At 32.5% G+C, this 17299-nt stretch overlaps 1 protein-coding gene across 1 annotated transcript in view; it reads left to right on the top strand.

Annotated features, from left to right (window-relative positions):
- Positions 1-17299, top strand: part of LOC148280311 (uncharacterized) — a gene marked incomplete at its 3' end in the record, with an annotated part of 79891 nt that overhangs the window by 1274 nt on the left and 61318 nt on the right. Inside the window, exon 2 of the mRNA XM_088228567.1 lies at positions 4150-4248. Coding sequence (XP_088084693.1) covers positions 4150-4248 — 99 coding nt within the window. The remainder of the gene's footprint in view (positions 1-4149; positions 4249-17299) is intronic.

Here is a 17299-nt window from a genome sequence, read left to right as displayed (position 1 = left end):
CGGGTTATTCCTTATATATATTTTAAAAATATAAAAAAGTGAATAATAGTTGACAGTATTTTTGGTTTTATTTTATGAATGTGTACTTTTATTACTTATGTTGCAATAAATTGTGCTTGTTTCATCTACATATTTAACTGTTTTTATGTAAGCTATGTTTTTCGTTTTTCTTCGTACGATATTGATTTAATTCTTAATACTATCTAAATTTATTACTACAGAGAGAACACTTTTGAGAAGGGAATATGGAAGCCTAGGCATTAACGGGGCTTATGACCTGCCATTGGCTGGTTAATGAGGCCACTTTGCACACTGTGTAAACATTCTTATTTCTTTAATTCTTCCATCTGTTTTACTGTTTAACTCAAAATATTGTATCGCTCTTATTGTTCGTGTTTTGAGTGGGTAAAATGATTTTGAGTAATTATTGGCAAAACGCTGTGCAACATTCACCATTTTGCATATAAATGTTAAGACATCCATATTTCCTCAACTCTTCCATCTGTTGACTTTTGTGAAGTTAAAGAGCTGCAACCTGTATTGATGTAGGTGAGATTTATCTGGCTGAATTATTTTACCTACTAAGCAATGCCTGAATTATTTTTTTTAGATTTTTATACTACGTAGGTATTTGTATATACAAAAATATACAAAAACCTACTTTGAGGCACCGGGCACAACATTTTTTTATAATTATTGTTGTTTATCGCTTGGGTTCTAAAGTGCAGAGAGTTAAAACTGAATAAAATAAAAATATCCGAATACGTCATTCGCTCTCCGTAAACATTTGCAAACAAATACTTCACTCGAGACTCAGGTAAAAGATATTTACAAAGTTTTGTATGTCCTTATAGGGGGGTCGTTTTCCATATAATGCCGAAGTCGTGTATCGGAGGAGGGTAGAAGTTGGTCACATTTACCAAACTTATGAGAATTAACAAAGTTGTTTTCAAGTCGGAAACTCTCGAACCACGTAATCGCGTTTACATCGTCAAAATATCACGATCTGGGTCTTAAAAAGTTATTGAGTTTACAAAAGAGTGAAATTTCTTTAGGAAATAACTGACATTTAATTTTTTTAATTGCTATACCTTAAACAAATAAATAATATAACAGTTCTATGTTTTATTTTATTTTAAAATCTTAAGTCAAATAATTAAATCAACCAGGTTGTAATCCCGTGGTAGTATAGTGGACTCACGGACCAAAGGTCCGAGGTTCAAATCCCACTCCACCACAACTCGGTTTTCATTTTCCAGCTCAAGTTATTTACGGCTTTTAGGAAATGATATGTTCTGCTTACGAGGAAACTTGTCCTAAAGAGGACTATACACTTGAACAGTCCATTCAAATATTTAATACGCCTTGTCTTACGTGTGTGTAACAATAAGTTCGTCTCGTGGGGTACTGGTCATGGTCAGTGCATTTGCATACCATGCAAAAGGTCTTGGATTCGATTTTTGATATGAAATATTTATGTAAAACTGTGTTTTTAAACTAGAGTATATTTTAAAGTCCTTTTAAATGTATATGCAGTACACATTTATGTTTTGCCTAAAACTGTTATTATTTTAAGACATTTAATTATGTATTTACCTACTTTTATGCAGTATTTCATCATTATTTATGTACATCTGTAAAACATAATGTCATTTGAATCTGTTTTTAAATGTTTTGAGTGTGTCCAAATGTTTTCAGACTGGCTGGATAAGCCATAACCCCTGTAAATGCCTAGACTTCAATATTCCTTTCACAAAAATGTTTTCGCTCTCTGATGCAACAAATTAAGATGTAAAAAAAAGTAAATTTATTTAAATAAAATAAATAAATGACGTTTACACTGTATAATATTTAAATGATTATTGTTGTTGGCTAATTTATGTACCATTTTTGGGAAAACCACCTTGTTGTGCGTTGTGCAATAAATCAATATCCCAGCACGTCTTGCAGCTACAGAGCCCATGGATGATTAGGATTTTAGTTCCTCGTTTCCAATTATAATTTATTAAAATTATACTAGATAAGAGCTAAATTACTGAACGTCTTGCAGCTACTGAGCGCATTTACGGTTGAAATTCTAGACCCCATTAAATTTTTATAGATATTTAATAGTTGATAACATTGACATATCAAAGCTACTTTACATATTGTCTTGCAGCTACAGAGCCCAGGGACGAGTGAAAATAAAACGAGAAATAATAAACACTGAGCATAGTAGATAGTTTTTAAGTATTCATGCTGAAAATTCAACAATAAAAAACTAAATAAATACAGCACCTTTACAACATTACGGTCAACAAAACGAATAAATCCAAAGGGTAGCTGCCGGACATGTGGCTAACGAGCTGCTTGATGATTCCTGAGAGAGGTAGATGCGCGTATGTGCAGTTACAGAGAGATAGTAAATATTGTTTCAATGTTTTGGAGTCCATTTTATGAATCTGAATTGTTTTTTTTTATGATAGGTTTATAACATTTCCACTCAGTTATTAGTTAATATTAGACAAACGCGTGTATGAGAGTGGTATAGTTATTAATGTATCATGGTGTATGTTACAAGTAGGTGGGTATTTAATATATTTTGTTTTTATCAATTAACATAAGTTCACTTTTAGTAGCACTGATGTAATTAATTATGGAGTGTAGTTTTCCAGATAGCTAAATTTGGGTACTTTTGCGTCACATTAAATTAATACATTCTTAAAAGGTTTTAATGAATTCACGTACTTTTTTATGATTTTAAAGTGCCAGGCGCACTGTTGTCTAAAAGTTTCCGTTCTTCACAAACTCCAAGAGTACAATGTCAAAGCGTTTGCCTCCAATACAAGAGGTTTCGAGTTCGATTCCCGATATGGTTGATATGAAATGGTGGCCTCTGTGGTGTAGTGGTCAAGACGCTTGACTTACGCACGGAAGGTTCCGGGTTCGATTACCGGTGAGAACACAAAAATTAAAAATGTGATTTTTCTCAAGCCTGGGTGCTCTGTGATGTAATTCACCACTGTAATTAGGCCTCCTGGCCTGTTGTGGTGCAAAAAAAATGTAATGTAATTTAAAAAAATAAATATTTATTTAAAGGGGTGTTTTCACACTAGAATATTTCATAGTCCCTGGACTTGTACCTGAAGCGTAAGACTAATCGTCTTACCTTTATGTTACAAAAACAATCAAGATGCGCTGCGGTTGGTGTACCAATGCAGTGCCCTATGCAGCGTTAAGTGCGAAAAGGGAATGATGAAGATGAAAGTTTAAAACAATGAATTAAAACGTTTTGTATTGTGGCGGGCAACACTAACAAACGTTAAGTTGGCAGACCTGAATCCTGCTTTGGTCCGAAACGCGTAGTCCACTGCAACATCAGCTCGGGCAAATCTACAAAACACCGCAAACCGAAAGAATTCAGTACATTTCCTCTTGACAGTTCGTGTTGCCTTACCGCGAGCTCTTCATCAGTGCTTGCTATTGTAAATTGCTTATGTACGAAATACAGTATGTATCCTGTTTGTAATTTTACTTAATAAATATCTGCAATGCAATCTGTGAATATCTTTCAGATTTTACACTCAAATCAGCTCACCATCCTCCATTCATCCTATAAATGGTGACCCCGTGTTTATAAACGTATAATTGACAATCAATATCAGCCCGCTACAATATCATAAAATGCTCGAATTTTAGTTTTATATATGTCAAAACATTTAAGTTTGTAAGTGATAATTCTTGATGGAAGTTCTTTGTAATTTATTATATAAATAAAAGACGAGTGATACTTTAATCCACAAATTTGGAATATCCAGTGACCGGTTTCAACGCTTTCGAGACTGGTATCTTTATTAAGGAGTTTAATGTATGTATACAAAACAGAGGTAAGGATAGATACCTCTGTTTTGTATAAATACATTGAACTTCTTAATAAAGATACCAGTCTCGAAGATGTCGCGAAAGCGATAAAACCGGTCAATGGATATTCCAAATTTGTGGATTAAAGTATCACTAGTCTTTTATTTATATAATAAATTATATTTAACATGTAAAAGCCTTCTGGGCGTATATTGATAATGAATAATATTTTTTGGTTAATGTTGGAACCTCTTGCAATCAAAATTCGTTTTTTAATTTATTTTTTAAGGTTTTTATCCATTGTTGCAGTACGGCAGAGCTCCGATCCACTGGGCGGCAAGCAGAGGAAACACGGACTTAATCCAGATGCTCATAAATGCCAAATGTGACATAGAGGCCAGAGATAAGGTGAGAGAATATTTGATCCGCATAATCTGATTGTATGACGTTGTCTGACACGAGACTTTAATGATAATGAACCGCGGCTTATAATATTACGTCATCACCGATCAAAATTAAACGGCCGAAAACCTTATTTTCATGTGGAAATAATATGAACTCAACTATGTTATTTTCTATAAAATTATGTTTAGCAAACTCGTAGATGTATTTTCTTTAATTTGTTTATTACCATATACGCCCAGAAGCCTTTTACATGACAGATACGAAATTACAATTCAAGCGTTTCATTACAAAAGTTAATATGTACATAGATCTAATAAATAGTATTGAATAACATTATTAACATATTATAACAGAGATGAAAAACATTTAAGAGAAGGTAATATAGAAGTCTAGGCATCTACAGGGCTCACGACCAGTCATTGGCTGGTTTAAGTGGCCACTTTACACACTGTGTAACATTTACCATTCTGTCCATGTTCCGCCCATGCCCTTCTCTACAATGTTCTTCATCTCTGTTAAAATATGTTAATATTAACAGCTTCCTAGTTGTTGAGTTGAATCTAGTCCTTGTCTACAAAAATTTGAACAAACTCAAAATATTGTTGATAAATCCACCTGGTCCATGAAAAAGCATAAAAAATAAAAAATTAAAATTTCAGGCGTTGCCTAGTATGTAGGTTATATAATTCAATTAGATGAATCTCACCCGCATGAATAAAGGAATCAGCTCTTTAACTTCAAAAACATCAACAGATGAAAGAATTGAAGGCATATAGATGTTCAAACATGGGGAGAATGGTAAATGTTACACAGTGTGCAAAGTGGCCACTTAAATCAGCCAATGACAGGTCATAAGCCCTGTAGATGCCTTGACTTATATTACCTTACCTCAAATGTTCTTCATTTCTGTTAAAATATGTTGATATTAACAGCTCCCCAGGGAGTTGAATCCAGTCCTTGTCTACAAATATTTTGACAAACTCAAAATATGGGTGAATAACATTATGCTTTTATTACATGAATAAATAATATAAACTGTTACATATTAGAAGGTAGGTTTAGTATAAATTAAAAAAAATAATAATTATAACAGTTTTGGGCAAAAAAGAAAACCATACGTAGGTATTATTGTATTTAGTACAAAAATCAGACTCGTAGTAAAATGTTCAGCACGTTTGCCTACCCTTCAAGAGGTCTCGAGTTCGATTTCCGACATGGTTGATATGAAATATTGATTCAAAATGGTGTTTTCACACTAGACTATTTTATAATCCCTCTACTGGTACCTGAAGCGTAAAACTGATCATTTTACTTTCATATAAAAAAAATATCAAAATACGCTGCGATTGGTGTACTAATGCAGTGCCCTATACACCATTTGTCGCGTAAAGGAGAAGATGATGAAGTAACATACAAAAAGTCAGTGATTTTTACAGCATTCAAATAGTGTAAGAATTTTTAATGTAATAACCGACTATGGAAATTGAAACACATCAGTTTCTCCATACTCGTTTCCGAGCCGGTGTAGTCTGACGATTGGAAAATTTACAAATAATGTCTACCAGATGACACAACAAAGGAAAACTGCGATCTTGTACATCTATTTGGCACTTTGATACTTATCAGTCATCCATATTCAGTATTTAATCACTAGATAATAATATCCAGAATACTCTAATCCTGTTTTTCTTTTCTTCCTGTTTATTTTTTATTCTTGAGTAGGAGTTTTTCTATTTTTGATTTTCTAGTTTTTCTTTGTTTTTATTTTTTTCTGTAAATTTTAAGTAATTTTAATTTTTGCTTATCAACTATAAAAACTTATGAATCCGTATGACTTTTCTATGTATACATGTTTCGAGACGTACCTACCCGTGTCTTCATCAGGACACCAATAATTAAACCAACATGCAAAACCTACTATACACTTTCACCATAGTTGTTGCACAAAAATTTAAAACAAACACGGCATGCATTTTAATAAACACATGCACTGATTAGGACAAACATGCACTGATTAGATTATGAAAATATTTTTCGTTGTTAGAGAAACAGTTTTAAAAAAAGAGGGGGCTTGAGTTTATTAGCTTTAGGGATTTGTATGTTGGTTTAATTGGTGTCCTGACGAAGTGACGGGTACTTCTCGAAAACGATAAACATAGAAAAGTCGGTAAGTGGTTATAAACAAATATCATAACATTTAGTAAAATGTTTGCCCACAAAATTAATACTTCAAATATTAATAATACTTATTTATCTTTTTATGAATAAGTTTATAAGTAGGCTTGTATAAGTGTCATATTATATATTAAAGTTCTATAATTTCATATAAGAGTAATAAAAATAAAAGTCTTTTTTTAAATTTTTTCTAAATTGCGGTTTCTGGCTGTAGTTAGAGCTAAGGTTTTATTTTTTTAAAACGATTTTTTTTGTCAATAGTATTTTTTTGAAGTACAAAAAGTGCACTTATGAAGAATAAATATTTAAAAAAAAAAACAAAATAAAAACGGATTCGGAAATTGACTTATGCTTTCACAATTACTAAAATAAAAAATAAAAAGAAATGAAATATTTAACGAAGTGTTCAGAAATAATTTTCAAAATAATTTTCTTATTCCGTTGTGAATATCAGAATTTTTTTAACGCGGGTTCAAACATCTCTAAATTATGTTTTATTTCTTTTCAGAAATAATATTTACTTTCCTTATAAATCAAGACCTATTTTCTCGTCTGAGGTAAATAATTAGATCTTAACTCAAAATTAAACTTTTCCGCCGTTCTTTTCCGCCGTCAACAAGCGGAAGTTTTTACACGGATAATTTTACCGAAAGATAAATTCACGGAAAAATTCTCAAATATTTACAAAGTTTCCTTGCCGAGTGCTAAAGATATTCGTGAGTTCAGGTCTATCTCACTCTTTCCTGGAATTAATTTATCCAAGTTTTCCTCCCTCTCTTTCTTTAGAGCGGTCCTTTTTGTGGGCCACGTTCTGTCACTTTAGTAATTAAATGTACCATTAAATCACAAACCTGAGTATTCCGTACCTAATACTGGTAAGTAAAGTTTTGCTAAGTAAATTATTTAATTAAAGGTTATTTTTTTTTCAGCTTTAATTAAATATTTTATTTTTGTATTATATAAAAAAGAACACATACATATAACATTGTTCACATCAATAATATTGATAGAAGATAAATTGCTATATTATTTCAGTTATATTTTTTAAAAATTAGGTTATTCAAATCAAAAAATAGAAGTTTACAATATTTCTACAAAATACAATTTTTTATATAATTTTTTTTTTTTTAAGTTTCCTATTACGTAAAAGAAAAAAAAACTTGTGTACATAATGGGGAGTGACGTCTCACGATAATTTGTTTATTTTATTTCTAATTATAAGTATTTTTAGTATAACCTATTGATTACAAAAAAATAAATAAACGGTGTTTTCAATCCGTGCTACATAAAAATAAAATTATAAATATAACTTTTCACTAAGATGAAAACGCATGAAATGAATTTAGAATAATTAATTGTATTTTAAAAATCAATATGGATATTGTGGAGAAATGTTTTCATGCATAAATGTAAAAAAGAAATTCGATAAAATACGTTCGGCCATGGTTGTTGTGACGTCAAGATTCGTGATATTGTCCTCCTCAAATTTCAATATTAAGGAACAAATAAACATGAATCGTGACGTATTTGTGGCGTGGGCAATGAAATGACCGTTTTCGCGGTCCGTTTGCAAAAAAAATTTTACTGGATTGTATTTTATAGACCTTATTACGATATGTCCCTATTGTAATCGCGCCACTGGGGGTACGATCTACGTTTCATCATGTAGGTGTTGTAATTGGCTGAGGCCGTAAATGTAATAAACAAAATTATGTTTTCAGAAAATGCTAAATTACCATAATAAATAATAATTCTAGTGGTAACAGGCGTTTATTTTTTTACATATTATATGGGAGTTACAATTGACCTTGTAAGCCTTCGCGTATTATATTTTTTAGATTTCATTTTCTGGCTATCCATATCTAAATGGTAGTTTGAGGGAATATTGTTTGATGTTTACACGCCAACCGACTTTTCCTTATTTTATCAGGGTTAACATTACATTCAACAATAAAATAACCTAAAGCAGTACTAAAAAACATAACAAATCGACGGGAAATAAATAGAAATTCGAAGAAATATGACATAATTATTGGCACTTAAAACATAAGACTGGTCATCTTACCTTCAAGTGACAAAATATATTAAGAAATGTTGCGCTTGCTGTTCAAATCCAGTGCTCTCTATTGATATTGATGACTTTGATAAAGTTTGTATAGGTACGTTATATCTTTAATCTTCGCAAATTTGACCACATAACAGAATACCGCACGCAACTACCCCGGCTCAGGCATAGAATAAACATTTTTGGCAATATTTTGAATAATCCCACTTCGCATGTTTATATAGCATGGACTATCTCTTCGTTTTTACTAGAACGTTCGTTGTTACTACAAAATAAACCTTTCAAAACCCATTCACCGATCTTATTTCCTTGCGTCCACTTTCACAGTAGTGGTCGCTTGATTGTGAAATGATCACGATTGAAATGTCACTTTCCGAATATTAAAATTTTTCCTTTCTCTCCCCCTTCTTTTCCCTCTTTTCACCGGCCTCTCTTCATAGTATAGTGAAGATATTTAATTTATTTATTTTTCTAAAAAAAAATCAAATGTTTTGTTTTATTATAAAAATATGCCTGCAATATGTTCACATATACTACTGATTTTGTCAAATCAAACGGTTTCGGTTGGAAGTAAAAAACAGCTTTAAGGCAATTTGCTTACTATTATATCGTCGTCCATCTTAAAAAGGTTTTCTCGAATTTTTTGATTTTTGAGACCATTTTTTCAAGATAAATTAAAATTTTATAATTGAAGCACTAACTTTGTGGTTATTCATTATAATAAAGTAAATAAAACAACTTTGTTTTAAACCACTTATTCTTAGTAATTATTTTTTCCCAAACGGTTTCAAAACAAACAAGCTTCTTCGTCAAGGTTTACGTAACTAATGAATTAATTCCTTTTATTTTTATCATGCTAACCAAATACTACACGTGGACCCAATAAATCAAGTATTTTTCTCCTTACAGGGGTGTTAATTTGATATCAATATTTTCAAAGCTAGACAGGAGAGGACTAAAATAAATATTGTTTATTTGGTGATTAATAATTTTTTTCTTGTTATGAATCGCTTTTTTAATTTCTAAGATTTCTAAGTTGTCTTATTTTAATATTTTATTTCCAACACAAAGTACTTTTAATCCAGTGTCTTTAGACTTTTTAGGAATTTGCTTGGAAAATTTTCGCCTTTAAATATAATAAAAAAATAGTCTTACTATATTTTGCTGGTTTTTTAAAAATTATTTTAAAACAGTATGATGCCCATTTATTACATAAATAACAAACAAACAAACCATCACGCCGTTTCCCCGTAGAGGTAGGTAGAGAGTATAGAACGCCATATCACTCTATCTTTACATACTGACCTCGCTTCCTCTACATTCATATATCTTCTCACGCACGCACGCCGATTATTCCTACTTTTGACATGTCCATCTTCAAGTATTTGATGGTCTAGATCGTGCCATGTCTTTCTCGATCTTCCTCGTTTTCTGCATCCATCGACATTCGCATCGTAGATCCTTTTAGCCGTTCTTTAGCTGTTCATTCGCTCTACATGTCAAAACCGACGCAGCACCCCTGTCTTGATTCTGTCGATAATGCGTGTATCAGCCTTACACAGTTCACACATCTCGACATCTGTGCACTTATCATACATTATTTTACCACAAATTCGCCTGAGGGATCGCAATTCGACAGTATTTAATCTACCTTCATCATCATTTTCTAATTCCATACTTCACTCCCATACATTAGAGAAGCCCTAGAACTCCATTGTGAACTGCTAGTTTAGCCTTCTGCGATAAACATTTGTTTGCCATAAATAAAACTTATTTTTGGTTGAAATATTCATAACTCAATTTCGAAAAAAAACTAGATACGCCTTTTTAAAAGATGGACAACGATATATATAAACTGTATATGTGTATATACATTTTTTTAATAAATTCAATTATTATAATGATTGGGGAAGATGCACAAATATTTTTTTACAGAAGTAGAAAAGAAAATATGAAAGTTTAGGCATTTACCTGTCTTTAACTTGTTTTAGCGTCCACTTACATTTTATTATTATTATTCTTTTTAGTGCAAGTTCCATTATTATCTACAATGGTGACACGTATTCAAAAGATCTATTTTTCGTATGAATTCTTCCAGTATTAGCTTTCATCTGCCGATGCCGTACGTACTTTCTCCCAAATTTCAAAGCTCAATACGCCAGTAAGCTCACAGTAGGTAGGTAATATAAATTAAATTAGCTGCGGTCAGTGCGTTTGCCTGCCATGCAAGAGGTCTCGGTTGATATGAAATATTTATTTAAAGGGGTGCTTTCACTCTAGAATATTTCATAGTCCCTAGACTGAAGCGTAGGACTGATCATCTAACCTTCATGTAAAAAAAAAAAATTGCGAATGGTTTATCAATGCAGTGCCATATACACCGTTGGGTGTACAAAGGGAATGGTGATAAATATAAATTAACGAAGCCGAAAAGTTTCAAAGTTCCCAAGAAAAGATCGGGAGATCTGTTGACCTTTTTTACTTATTAGCCATTTTAAAAGGCAGGTGTCCGCTCATGAAACATTTTTTTTATCTCTTGCCAGCTTTCCGATATCTATTTTTATACTAATAATAACTGTCTCTCGAATTTAATGAGTCACAAAACATCAATTTATTTTCTTTAATTTATTATTTAGTATATTTCTAATCAGCTATTTTATTATTATGAATAACATACATACATAGAGCAATTTTCGAATTTTAATTTGTGGATTATTGGATTATGTTATTATGTAGTATAGCTCACCCGAGAACCTAATTATCTGAGGCCCGCAGAGCCAATTTTCTGAGGTCCGTAGGGCCGATTAAATGAGACCCTGGGGGATGAATTTACTAGCACGTAGCAGCCGCCGAGTTAACTGTGATTTTTTTTAATTACAGATTCTTCGCTACTCAATTTCGATCGCTTTCTAACCAAAAATTTTGCGTAGATCTAAATATGAGGTTTTGGTAGCATTATTTTGAGTGTCATATTTTTTAATATTACGTTTCGATTACTCCAAAAAAAAAACAAAATTCTGAAGCCCAATGGGGTGATATTTCTAGATGCCCCAGATCCTAATCAACCAGGGCCCGAAAGGCCAATCAACTGAGACTCAAAAGGCCGAATTTCCATATGAGTTTAAGTTTATTTTCTTAGACGCATTCTTTGAAAACATGTTTTGAAAAGAAAATGAAGGAATTTTTTACTTGTTCATTTTTTTATCCTCAGATAAAACGACAGAATAGGCGGGAAACTCACAAAAGGAGTTTCCAATATGGCGGACGGTAACGCAACAAAGGCTATCGTGAAAACATGGTCGGCCTTAGCAAACAACTTTATTGTGTTTGTACAAAGAATTATTAAGACAAACTTATTTATGTCGCCATAAAGTAACCGGAAATTGATTAATCATGTCGCATCGTATTTTTTTTTTATAATTTGGAAATAAAATATCGTAAATGGTTATAAATACAAAAGCAAGATTATGTGTATTCCGGTATTTACATTTTGCCATCAATATATCGTTATTTGTAGCCAGTGGTGCATGGGACACAGTATAAGAACATCAAATGCATCCCGTGTCAATTCTATGCAAATATTTGGTCATGATATATCTTTCTCGATAAAATAAATTGTGAGGCCCCAAAGAGCAATATTTCTGGGTGCCCGAGATTCTAACCAAGGCCCGGAAGGCCGATCAACTGAGGTCCGTAAGGCCGATGAAACGAGGCCCGGAGTGCCGATTTCGTTCTGCGTACTATCAGGGTTTTCGAAAATACCCGCGTGCTGAGAACTCTTTACAACTCTTTGGTGCGAAGTAGACTTGAGAGTGGCTCGATGACTTGGGGGCCACATGAACTAAAGTACTCTCTTACAATAGAGAAAATCCAAAAGAGTTTTCTGAGATATCTCTACATGAGAGAGTGCGAGTATTATCCCAGGCTCTACCCGACCGAGTTTCTCCAGGGTATGCTTGGCTACAACCGTTTTGAGACTAGAAGGAATGCGTATTTGACTACCTATTTCTGTCGATTGTTGCGCGGTTTTGTTGATAATCTTGAGATTATGATAAGAATTTGTTTGTATGTTCCTGATAATTACCTAAGACAGCGTCATCATAGATTGTTTCATATTTCAATATGCAGGACCAACCTTCCGATGTTTATGCCTGTTGGAAGGGCTACCGCTATGCTGAACAACATCGCTCTGAATGTTGATCTGTTCCATGTATCCGAAGGGGTTTTTTGGAACAGGATTCTCCTACTATTTTGAAAAGAGTCTGTTAATGTATTTTTCGTCTTTTTATAATATGGACGTCTTAAATTTTAGTTTGTTTTGAACATTTTATTTTTTAATAAATCAATTGAATTGAATTTATAAAGTTTATATTTGAAGCACTAACTTTGTGGTTATTCATTATAATAAAATAAATAAAACAACTTTGTTTTTAACCACTAATTTTTATATTTTTCACAGGCCGGTTTCAAAGCAAACAAGCTTCTTTGTCTTTGAAACCGCTCTGTGAAAAATAAAAATTAGTGGTTAAAAACAAAGTTGTTTTATTTATTTTATTATTGAATTTAGTTTATTTTATTTAATTGAATTGATTTCATGACTCTCGAAGGGTGGAATTTTTCGTATTTTTCATGTATCAACATTGGCATCGTAAATCTTTTAATCGTCCATACACGTGCTTTGACAGAAGCCGTAATGTTGTAAGATGGCGTGAAATAATTCACAAAACGCGGTTTGCATGCTCATGGCTAGCGATTTGAGAATGGCCCAGAATGTTCGTTGTCACAATAATTATTACTGGAGTCTACCCACGTCCATACAGATAAGTAATGGAGAATAGACAAATACATTTGGGAATTGTTGGGAATTTCAGGAAATGTCAGTAAAAAGAAGGATGAGCCAAGGATGAGTGGACCTTCACCCCACATCCTTTCAGCTACAATCATCCTTAATATTTTTAATATTATTGAATATGCTTTTGAATTAAAAAAAATATAATTTTTGGTACTTGCTAACTGATACATAAGTTATATAATGTACATTAATGTCTCGACACGGATTTTGCTCAGTGATGTGTTCATACAGAATTTAAAATATGTACTATGAGTAATACTATCACACATTTTTATTTACATTTTTTATACTTGCAACTATACTAACTTATATTTTATTTTTTCTTTATAACTGTCCTGAACTGAAAATATTATAACTGTCCATTGTTTATTATAGGAGCAAAAATTCATTAACATTTTCTTGTATACCCCACGAACCTTTGTGGGATTTTTTTGTTTACTATTTTTCTTTTTAGATGTATTTCGTTAATATGTAATTATGCTTTATTTTTTAATACTCTGTTTTATTATTATGTTTGATTGAAATATTTGGGTTAATCATAAGAATGTTTATATTTCTATTTAAAAATATAATAAAAAACATATCCCTATACTACCAACACTTTCCTAATTCAAATTGTTGTTGTCCTACTGTCCTGTAAACACGTGACAATGTGTAAAGTGGTTCTCTGATAAGTCTTTATCATATAGTCTATGAAATACTGTCGAGTAAAAAAAAATATTTCAGTAGAAACAAAAAAAAAAAAAATATTTTTGAATTCCCCCAAAAACAGTCGATCTCATTGGCCACGCCCTTAACTCAACACTGCCTAATGTAGACAATCTGCTACATACCGATAATCAGTGCACTCGTATAAAAGTGATTTCAAAAATCTTTATCACTCGGCGACTAATGTACTATATTGTAGACATACTAGCTTTCATAATTTATTTGAAAAAATCGCCACCAGGTCAAAATTTTTTGATAAAATTTGAAACGAAAAAAAAAAGTCAGTTGCACTTATTCTGTCAAATGGAGAATTTAGTTAATGTTCAAATGGTGATTTCTTTGTATTTTTGAAAGGTTTGAAGTTATAATTCTGTACCTCAGAGGCAGACGGATGCAAATCCAGAATTTGATGAAATGACATTTCGATTTTCTTATCTAGTTTATGATCATGTCTATTGATTTTGAAGAAATTTAAGTCTTACAATGAAAGAACCAATGTATTAAGATACTGAAAATACAAACTAATGCAATAAATTATTAGAAATCATCAAGAAAAACTAATTTCTTTGCGCTTTTGTTGAACATTTGACATTTGGATTTTCATCCGTCTGCCTCTGAGGTACAGAATTGTTTCCGCAACTTTCATTATTACATAAAAAGATGTTTTCAATAATTCAACACAACTCAATATTCTTGTAATTTTAATATTTTTTCCCAGTATCAAAAAACAAACACAAATGTATATTTTTAGTTAGAATTAAAAAATTGGGTAGTAAAGGGTTAATACGTCACGATTTACGTAAATTTTGAAGTTCGTTTGTGGCCGTTAATTTAAATAGAACATCGTCACGAATTTCGACGTCACAATCTGCATTAGAGAGACCACGAAGATAGAACACATAATAAAGAGAAAAAAGAGACGCTATTTTGTAGCCACCGTAGTCAGTGTTGTGTGAAACAAATTCGGTCGGTTTTTGGCGGTGATGGGGGACGCACGCGAGAATTAGCGACGAATTTTTTATTTTTTTGCTATAATTAGGCTAAATTGTTGGTTTATTTTTATAAATTATAAAAAAGGAATTATTTGCCTTCATGCTTTTTTTTCAAATGTCTAAGCTTTAGAATATTCCGTCTTGTCCTTGTGGTAACACGATGTTACATCACCGCGCGCAAAGAGATTATTAACCATAGTCTATAAAGAGCTAATAGCCTGATACTTTACGGATCTGGGCTTGGAAGGGAGATTTAGCAAAATGTAAGCTCTTGCCTTCCACACAGTAGCCAGGCTCTTTATAGACCTGGGCTTGGAGGGCGAGAACTATTCACGGGGACCCGTCACATTAGATCTTCACAGGTCGCAGTGACGTCAGAAGTTTGCATAGCACTGACCCACACCAATAAGAATAAGTTTGTAATATTTCCCTATTAAACCTGTCTCAGATTTGCACTCTCGTCTGATCTTAACATTTGTAAGGCTGTCATACATTGATTTCTCACACATTTGTAACGCTATACATTGATTTCTAACACATTTTTAACTCTCTCATACATTGATTTCTCGCATATTTGTAACGCTGTCATACATTGATTTCTCACACATTTGTAACGCTCTCATACATTGATTTCTCGCATATTTGTAACGCTCTCGTACATTGATTTCTCACACATTTGTAACGCTGTTATACATTGATTTCTCATACATTTGTAACGCTGTCATACATTGATTTCTCACACATTTGTAACGCTCTCGTACATTGATTTCTCACACATTTGTAACGCTGTCATACATTGATTTCTCACACATTTGTAACGCTATACATTGATTTCTAACACATTTTTAACTCTCTCATACATTGATTTCTCGCATATTTGTAACGCTGTCATACATTGATTTCTCACACATTTGTAACGCTCTCATACATTGATTTCTCACATATTTGTAACGCTCTCGTACATTGATTTCTCACACATTTGTAACGCTGTTATACATTGATTTCTCATACATTTGTAACGCTGTCATACATTGATTTCTCACACATTTGTAACGCTCTTGTACATTGATTTCTCACACATTTGTAACGCTGTCATACATTGATTTCTCACACATTTGTAACGCTGTCATACATTGATTTCTCACACATTTGTAACGCTCTCATACATTGATTTCTCACACATTTGTAACGCTCTCGTACATTGATTTCTCACACATTTGTAACGCTGTTATACATTGATTTCTCATACATTTGTAACGCTGTCATACATTGATTTCTCACACATTTGTAACGCTGTCATACATTGATTTCTCACACATTTGTAACGCTCTCATACATTGATTTCTCACACATTTGTAACGCTCTCGTACATTGATTTCTCACACATTTGTAACGCTGTCATACATTGATTTCTCACACATTTGTAACGCTCTCGTACATTGATTTCTCACACATTTGTAACGCTGTTATACATTGATTTCTCATACATTTGTTACGCTGTCATACATTGATTTCTCACACATTTGTAACGCTGTTATACATTGATTTCTCATACATTTGTAACGCTGTCATACATTGATTTCTCACACATTTGTAACGCTGTCATACATTGATTTCTCACACATTTGTAACGCTCTCATACATTGATTTCTCACACATTTGTAACGCTCTCGTACATTGATTTCTCACACATTTGTAACGCTCTCATACATTGATTTCTCACACATTTGTAACGCTCTCGTACATTGATTTCTCACACATTTGTAACGCTGTTATACATTGATTTCTCACACACTTGAGATCGCATTTCGATCGCTGTCATACATTGATTTCTCACACATTTGTAACGCTCTCATACATTGATTTCTCACACATTTGTAACGCTCTCATACATTGATTTCTCACACATTTGTAACGCTCTCGTACATTGATTTCTCATACATTTGTAACGCTGTCATACATTGATTTCTCACACACTTGAGATCGCATTTCGATCGCGTTCACTCTGTTTTCATCCTTCATCTGCCAGTTCCAAGTTTCACATCCATACATAAGTTTCGAGACTAAACTCCTTTGTGCACGGCCAGTCTATCTAGTCAGCGTATTATAAAAAGTGTTTTAAATTAGATTACGTTAATGCGAGTTTGTTTTATTAGTTTCAGACATATACGAATGAAAAATATCATAGAAAAACAACATCCATTTCCACGAGAGAAATAATTTGATCATTCAAATGTTTATACATTTACCAAAGCAAAGGAA

The sequence above is a fragment of the Micrasema longulum genome, unplaced genomic scaffold, assembly GCF_059751315.1.
Source record: "Micrasema longulum isolate JH-2025_06_02 unplaced genomic scaffold, ASM5975131v1 h1tg000595l, whole genome shotgun sequence".
Lineage (NCBI taxonomy): Eukaryota > Metazoa > Arthropoda > Insecta > Trichoptera > Brachycentridae > Micrasema > Micrasema longulum.
This window is presented reverse-complemented; position numbering and strand designations above follow the sequence as displayed.